The sequence below is a fragment of the Neophocaena asiaeorientalis genome, unplaced genomic scaffold (assembly GCF_003031525.2).
Source record: "Neophocaena asiaeorientalis asiaeorientalis breed wild unplaced genomic scaffold, Neophocaena_asiaeorientalis_V1.1 scaffold298, whole genome shotgun sequence".
NCBI classification, from domain to species: domain Eukaryota; kingdom Metazoa; phylum Chordata; class Mammalia; order Artiodactyla; family Phocoenidae; genus Neophocaena; species Neophocaena asiaeorientalis.
In genome coordinates, this window is record NW_020171997.1 from 531,455 (window position 1) to 540,261 (window position 8,807).

Here is an 8,807-nt window from a genome sequence, read left to right on the forward strand (position 1 = left end):
TATATCCTGCTATATTTGTGAATTCTTTATTATTTAAGTTGGTTTTATTTATTTATTTTAAAGAACATGAAAATCAATTTCCAGCAGTATCATGGATGAGCTTTTATTTTTATTAAAAAAATTTTATTTATGTATTTATTTTATCTTTGGCTGCGTTGGGTCTTTGTTGCTGCGCACGGCTTTCTCTAGTTGTAGTGAGTGGGGGCTATCCTACGTTGCGGTGCGTGGGCTTCTCATTGTGGTGGCTTTTCTTGTTGCAGGGCATGGGCTCTAGGCATGCGGGCTTCAGTAGTTGTGGCACACCAGCTTAGTTGCCCCGTGGCATGTGCGATCTTCCTGGACTAGGGATTGAACCCATGTCCCCTGCATTGCCAGGCGGATTCTTAACCACTGTGCCACCAGGGAAGTCCCTAAGTTGGTTTTATAATTGATTCTCTGGGACTCTCTAGGCATCCTACTATATTATCTCCAAGTAGAGATAGTTTTACTTCTTTTTTGATTCTTGATTTCTCTTGTCTAATTGTATTGGCTGATACCTCCAGTATTGTGTGGATTAGATGTGGAGATAGTAGAACTTTTTGTCTTGTTTTTGATCTTAGCAAAAATGTCTCTAGAATTTCCTCATTAATTAGCTTTGGATTTAAGACTGAGATATATGTAATCATGTTAAGATAAACACCTTTCAGAATAAATTTTATTGGGAGCTTTTTGACACCTATGGAAGTAGTCCTATAATTTTTTTCTCCTTAGATTTATTATGATATATTTTTTTAACAGATTATCTTAATATTTTCAACTTTTCATTCCTGGAGTTAATGCCACTTAATATGAATTATTTTCTTAATATGGTGCTGCCTTATGTTTACTAATATTTTATTAAGTACTTTTGCATTAATATTCAAGAGTGACAGTCTGTAGTTGTATTTTCTTGGACTATCTTTATCTGGTTTAGGTATCAATGTTACACTTGCTTTATAGCAAGAATTAGACCACTTTTCTTTATTTTTCAATGCTCTGGAACAACTCATGGAGTATATGGGCTATCTGATGTTCATGCTTGGGTAGAACTCTCTTGTAAAACATCTGGGCTTAATCCATATCTGTGAGGTGGTTCTTTGATGACTTTATTTCTTCTATGGAAATGGATCTGTTTTTATAAATTGTATTTCCTTTTATAAATTGTATTTCCTTAGGAAATTATCCATTTCTTTAGGATTTCTGTTGTGGCCATACCACAGAAACAGGATGGATTCCCACCCAAAAATTTGGTTCGGATGTTGAGACTGATAATACCACATGAACAAGAGGGTATGAAAAGTTTATTACTCACATAATGAGGCTTTCTGAGGAGGGCAGAGCAGGCCACCCAAGCTGGCCAAAAATGGCTTGAGAGAGCAAGGAAAGGAGACTAGCTTGAGGTTTTTGTAGTGGTTAGGAGATGGAACTGGTATGCTATGGTTTGGTTGGTGACAAAAGAGAGAGCACCTGGGCTTTTTTATCCACTTGCTTGATATGAGGCAGAAGGGGAAAGAGGGAGAGTTGAAGCTCAAAAGCTGTAAGTAAACATCAAAAAATGGAGTCAGTTTCTTTATTACAGTTTAAATTTATTTGGATAGAGGTCTACAAAGTCGTCTCTTATGACTTTTAAAATTTCTTTTGTTTAATGTTATCTCATCCTTGTTATTTCTTATTTTGTTTATTTATGCTTTATCAACCCCCATTTTCTTAATTCATTAGCTAGTGGCTTGTCTATTTTGTTAAATTTCCCCCTAAAAACCCAGAGTTTAATTTGTTAACCAGGCCTACTGTTTTTCTACTCCCCATATCATTACTTTCTACTCTTGTCTTTTTGAGTCTTTCCTTACACTTTCTTTTATTGATGTGACTGATATATTTGATTTCAACTTAGTCATTTTATTTTTTAATTATGTGTTATAATATAGTTTCTGTGTTTATTTACTGGTTTATCTATCTGTTTTTGAAATGTCTTTGGTAGTTAGGAAGATTGATATTTTTGTTCTGTTGGTTACTTTTGTATTTATATATCTTTTTAATGCCCTGAAAAAGCAGGGGACTTTTCTTACTTAACCTTTTACTATCTGCTTTGGCAGTTTATTTTTTTCATTGAAAAACATGAACCTTTTAAATAATTCTGTCTAGAATCTGATGGACAAATAACCTAAGTTGTTTCAACCCTCTCAATAAAATGGAAGATACAAGGCAGAGAGCATGAAGATTTATCAATAGCATCATAAAAATCACCCTAGTGCTCTAATAGCGCTTCCAGTCCTGATGTAAACTAAACATTTAATTACCTACCATCTTTCATTGCTTCTAGTGGATTCTTATTCATATGCTGCAGAGTAGAAACAGTACTGAACCAAGGAATCAGGAGCTTATAATAACTGTCATTTACTGAACGAGTACTTCATGCCAGCCCTAGGCTAGACACTGTTCCTACAATACCTTATTTAATCTTCCAAATAACTCAATTCATATTTCCACCCCATATAAAGGTGAATGAGGTTAAGGAATTTCATCACATGGTCGAGAAGGGGTTTGAGCCCAGGTCTATCTGACTACACAGGTCACAGTCTCCCTGGGGTACTTTTTTTCTAGGAGTTTAATAATACTTTTTCATATGCCTGCGTGTAGTAACTTAAAAAAAATTGTTGCTGTGTCATGCTTAATGGTATCCTTTAAGTTTTTGATTGCCTATGTAGCAATCAATGAGTTTATTTTCATCTTTTCTTCTTTTACACCTCTCATTTTTAAATGGATGTACTTTTTCTTTCTAGTGGTGGTTTTAGATTAATCTTAGTTTGCTCTTTTCACTCAGTTTCTTTTTCCAGTGGCTCGCAGTGTTTTGCCTCTTTCTTTCATTTAAAGTTTATGCATTCTCTTCTACTTATAATAAAGGTACAGTTATCTAGTTATAATAAAGAAATAAAAATATCACTTGTTTGTTCTTGTTCTAAATTGTTTTGCAGGATATATGGGGAAAATCAGATATAGGCAGCTATCATTATGCACATCTACTTGGGAGTCCAGTAAATCTATCTTGAATGATGTGCTAGAGATATCCATTATTATCTCCTTCTCCACATCTTCTGTTGTCATCCACAACCTCTGCTGAAAGAGTGGACCCAGGTGATCATATCTGTAACTAAAGCAAGTGACCTTGTTTATATCAAATAGCTTTTCCTTTTTGGCCAAAAGTAATTGGACCAGGATGGATACAGGACCTATATGCTGCCAACCAGATTATCTGTTTGAGAATTTGAATTAGGGACACAGAGACTTAATCAGAAAGTATAGGACATTGAAGCTGTTGAATCTTCTAGACTTGAGGCCACAGTGTCATGAAAACTGAAGGGATGGAAGAGCAAAAACTCAGAGGCTCACAGAGGCAACTGGAATGTGAAGAGCATTGAACAGAGGGAAATGGTGATGGTGTTTTTGGAGGGATGAAAGAATGAGACAGGAAGGAGAGAGCCAAACACACAATTTAAATAGAGTTTTTGGGGGCAGAGCACGACTGCTGCACTGGTGTGTCGAGGGGAAGAGGCAGCCACTGAGGGAAAAAAAAAAAGAATGGTTCATCTGACCTAGAGCATGGACATGCCTACAATCCAATTTTGAGCATGCAGAAATGGACAACAGTCTGAAATAGTGAAGCAATGAGAAGGAAGATATCTGGATCCTTGAACGACCATCTGGAGTGGAGCTACCCTGCCAACTAAGACTCTTCATGTTTGTATGACAAATACAAGACGTTAGCATCTGGCTGGATGTAGAATGCTGATGAAGAAAATTCCACTATAACATCAGCTCTGGCTTCCTGGAGAGCTCAAGGTAACGGAGTAGAAGGATGTTAGCTCACCCCTTCTTACAAGAACACCAAAATCACAACTAACTGCTGAACAACCATTGACAAAAAAATAGTGGAACCTACCAAAAAAGATAGCCTACATCCAAAGACAAAGAAGAAGCCATAACGAGATGATAGAAGGGGCACAATTGCAATAAAATCTAATCCCATACCTGCTGGGTGGGTGACCCACAAACTGGGAAATAATTATACCACAGAAATTCTCCCACAGGAGTGAAAGTTCTGAGCCCCACATCAGGCTTCTCAGTGTGGGGTTCTGGCAATGGGAGAAGAAGCCCCCAGAGAATCTGGCTTTGAAGGCCAGAAGGGTTTGATCACAGGAATTCCACAGGACTGAGGGAAACAGAAACTTCACTCTTGGAGAGCACACACAAGGTCTCTTGCACACCAGGACCCAGGGGAACAAAGCATAAGAGACTGGGCCAGACCTACCTACTAGTGTTGGAGGGTCTCCTGCAGAGTCAGGGGTGTGGCTGCAGCTCACGGTGGGGACTAGGACACTGGCAACAGCAATTCTGGGGAGTACTCACTGGCGTGAGCCCTCCTGGAAGCCACCATTAGCCCCACCCAAAAGTCTGTAGACTCCAGTGCAGGGACACCTCAGGCATGACAAACTGGGCAGGAACACAGCCCCACCCATCAGTAATTAAAGTTTCTGATGGCTGTCATAATCCTAGGAGGTCATCCTGAATAACTTCCAAGAATATTCAATGTATCTTTCTATCATTATAATAAATTTCCTTTTTTCTTAGATTTTTTTGGTGTGATTTTATGTTTCTTGTAACTAATCTTTAAGATTAATCATTTAATTAATGAATGTCTTGAATATAGTAGGTCTAATAAATATTTACTGTCTTGGTGTTATTACTCAGATACAATATATTGTGGGACTACAAACAGTGGGGGGTATTCATAGAAGTGACTTGAGATGATTTAACAGTGTAAAATTATTAAATATGTTATAAGCATTTTTGACCTGGAAGGGACCTGTGAGGAATATCTTGTTCAAATGCTCTAATTTTACAGAAGAGGGTCCAAGGGAAAATGATTTGCCAAACTTTGGCATCGAATTAGAACCCCCATTGGAATTAGAACTGTAGTCTCCTGATATCCAGTCTAGTTTTCATTTGACTGTACTGGGTTGAATAGCATCCCTCCTAATTCATGTCCACCTGGAACCTCAGAATGTAATATTATTTGAACTAGCATCTTTACATATGTAATCAAGTTAAGATGAAGTCATACTGAATTAAGGTGGGCCCTAATCCCATAAGCCTGGTGTCCTTACGAGAAGGAAAAACAGAGTCACAGATAGAGACACACAGAGAATTCCACCTGATGACATAGGCAGAGATTGGGGTGATACAGCAGCAAGCCAAGGAATGCCAAGGATTGATGGTCACCATCAGAAACTAAAAAGAGGCAAGGAAGGATTTTCCCCTTCAGGTTTCAGAGGTGCACGGTCCTGCCAACACTCTGATTTTGCCTCTACAACTCAGAGACAATAAATTTCTGTTGTTTTAAGTTACCCAGTTTGTGATACTTTATTATGGCAGCGCTAGGAAACTGATACATTACTCCATGCTATTATTTTTTAGTAGAAAGAGATTCTTCTCTGAATATCATTGAGAAATTATCCAGGAAGTTAATTCTGTTGAAGCAAAGAATTGTTTTTCTGTTGTGTTCATCAGTATTAAATTTTTTACTCTTCTGTGTGTTTAGCTATACTCTTGTGTCACTTAGCGGGTTACAGTATTGTTTCATCGTGGGATTTTCAAGGAAGTATGTCAGTAAAAGAGTTTGCTTTTATTATTTTTAAAGATAATTAATGGTGGTAGGTATATGAAATGTGTGTGTGTGTGTGTGTGTGTGTGTGTGTATCTTATGGGTTTTTCTATTATCTGGATATTCTGAAATATTCTATTCTTGTTTTCAGATTGCTGAAGCTAAAAGAGATGTTTAATTCTAAGTTTGGATCCGTTCCCAAGTTTTATGTTCGAGCACCAGGAAGAGTCAATATCATAGGTATTTCAAAAGTTCCTTCTCTTAATTTTTTCTTCCTTTGGTAAGATCCAAATTTTTGTCAATACATCGGGAGAATTGAAAAAACAATGTTTCACACACATCTACTATAGCAAGATAAGTTTTGCATAAGGAACACTATATTTTCATCTTTCCCAATCCATGTTATTAATGTTAATTTTGTCCATTCATTTTTAAAATTTAGAAATTTGTTGAGACCCAGTTATTTACATTATTTTCATGAGAGATGGACAGATTTTTCTGTGCAGCAGGTTAAGTTTTTAGACTGCAGTGAGTAATTTTGATGGTTTTACATTTACTCATTGGATTAGAAGAATACAGGAAAACCGAATAATTCCTTGCTTTTAAATGTGTGGTAACCTGAAGAATGAATACGTTTTGTCAAGAGAAAATGGGATGGGGAACTGAGAAAAATCCAAATCAAGGGAGGATTAAAAAGAAGACTTTCTGTACTGGAAAGTGTAAACATATAAAAAAGTAGTTGGAATAATATAATGAACTCCCATGTACCCAAAATGTAGCTTCAATTATTATCAACTCAGGCAGTCTTATTTTGAAGTAAATAATGGAGGATTTTAAAAATATGAGATGTTTGAGCATGGTTAAATGAGGTGGGGAGGGGGAATTGAGTAAAATCAGTGGAGAGAGACAGGTCAAAGATATCTGAAACAGGAGGAACTTGATGGAGCAGGATTCCCAAGAAGGCAAGAAGGGCTGGTGTCTATGGCATAGGAAGAGGGCCACTTTGACTACTTTTTAACAGAAGGCAGGGAAGAAAAGGATGCAAGTTGATGCAGGTAAATGTATAATTTTGGTATAGAAGGTTGAGGGAGTTCTTTTGGGGGAGTGTTGGAGGTGTTGGAAGTTTAAGGAGATGGCAGAAAGTTTGAAATAGCTTTGTCAAGGATGGGAGAAGGAGAGGACTGGGAAAAAAAAAGTTTGCTGGTAACATTAAGATCTGGTTAGAGCAGGAGACCATAGAATTGTAGCAGTACCAATCTGCAAAGTTGTTCCTTTTTCCCGCTCAGCTAGTCTGAGTTGCCTGTGTTTGATCTAGGTTTGGGGTTTTGTTTTGGATGGAGGTTACAAGAGAATGACATCAAGAATTCACCGGTATTGTCAGAAGGGTACGTGAAGTAATGAACCCTGGAATCTATGCTAGGTAGAAAAAGAAAGAAAGGTAGGAGGGAACCTATAGGGTAGAAAGGGCAAAGAACTGACTCCGAGGAACAGGTGATAGGATAAACGGAGTAAGAGAAATGGCAGGATGGGAAGTTTTAGTAAAGAATTTGATATTTGAAACAAAAATTTCACAGGTAGAAAAGTTCCAGGTGATAAGAAGGTCTGTGGTCATTACTGGATTTGTCAAGTCCACGGAAGTAGATAGCTGAAGCAGAGAGGAGGTCAAGTTTTCCAGAGGTGAAGGGCTTAGGAAGCTGGGGTCTTGGGCTGGGTTGTTTACTTGGATGTTATCCAGGCATTGCAGGACTGGGATGGAGAGGGTGGAATGAGATGCAAATGTCTTCAGTGAGGAGCAGATGTCTGAGAGTCAGAAATGAAAGTGATGAAGATGAGAAAATGTGATATGAGCCTCCAAGGAAGAGGACAGGAAGAAATCCTGGAAACAACAGAGTGGGAGGAGGTCATCAAGAACTTGCTATTGTGAGAGGACTGCAAAGAAGCAATATCCTCAGAGGAGAGAGAGCCAAGTTTCACTTAGTTTTGGGAGTAAGCGTTCCAAACTAAGGTATTTCCTGAATAAGTAATTCTTATTCTAGTAAATGTATTGACTATTTTCTGATTTTAAAAAAGGGGGGATTATGTTCCAAGGTAGTTAATTAGTTAGTGCTTGGGATGAAATGAATTTCAGTCTTTATTAAAAGCATTATTATATTTTCTGTTAAAATATCCAAAATGTAATCATGGTTGTTATCCTTACTTGCCAGTAGTTCATGCTCCCTCCCTGCCCCTCACCCAGGATGTTTCCATCAGTTTTCACAGAGGGAGGAATCTTCATTCTCAGAAGGCTGTCATTCACATTGTAGCCTTCCCGACAGAATCTGGTGGCTCCCTAGAGTTCTGCTTACTTACTTATTTATTTTAATTAAAAAAAATATTTTAACATCTTTATTGGAGTATAATTACTTTACAACTGTGTGTTAGTTTCTGCTGTATAACAAAGTGAATCAGCTATACATATACATATATCCCCATATCTTCTCCCTCTTGCGTCTCCCTCCCACCCTCCCTATCCCATCCCTCTAGGTGGACACAAAGCACTGAGCTGATTTCCCCGTGCTATGTAGCTGCTTCCCAGTAGCTATCTATTTTACATTTGGTAGTGTATATATGTCCATACCACTCTCTTACTTCGTCCCAGCTTACCCTTCCCCCTCCACGTGTCTTCAAGTCTATTCTCCACGACGGCGTCTTTATTCCTGTCCTGTCCCTAGGTTCTTGAGAACCATTTTTTTTTTTTTTTTAGATTCCATATATATGTATTAGCATATGGTATTTGTTTTTCTTTTTCTGACTTACTTCACTCTGTATGATGGACTCTAGGTCCATCCACCACACTACAAAAAATTCAGTTTCGTTTCTTTTTATGGCTGAGTAATATTTCATTGTATATGTGTGCCATATCTTCTTTATCCATTCATCTGTCGATGGACACTTAGGTTGCTTCCATGTCCTGTCTATTGTAAATAGAGCCGCAATGAACATTGTGATACATGACTCTTTTTGAATTACGGTTTTCTCAGGGTATATGCCCAGTAGTGGGATTGCTGGGTCGTATGGTAGTTCTATTTTTAGTTTTTTGAGAAACCTCCATACTGTTCTTCATAGTGGCTGTATCAATTTACATTCGCAC

General features: G+C 37.8%; 1 protein-coding gene across 7 annotated transcripts in view; it reads left to right on the forward strand.

The window, feature by feature from the left end:
* Window positions 1-8,807, forward strand: part of GALK2 (galactokinase 2) — a 135,529-nt gene that overhangs the window by 19,620 nt on the left and 107,102 nt on the right. For all 7 annotated transcript variants that reach the window (XM_024748916.1, XM_024748925.1, XM_024748934.1 and 4 more), the window contains one exon: window positions 5,829-5,917. In XM_024748916.1, the coding sequence (XP_024604684.1) occupies window positions 5,829-5,917 (89 nt within the window). The remainder of the gene's footprint in view (window positions 1-5,828; window positions 5,918-8,807) is intronic.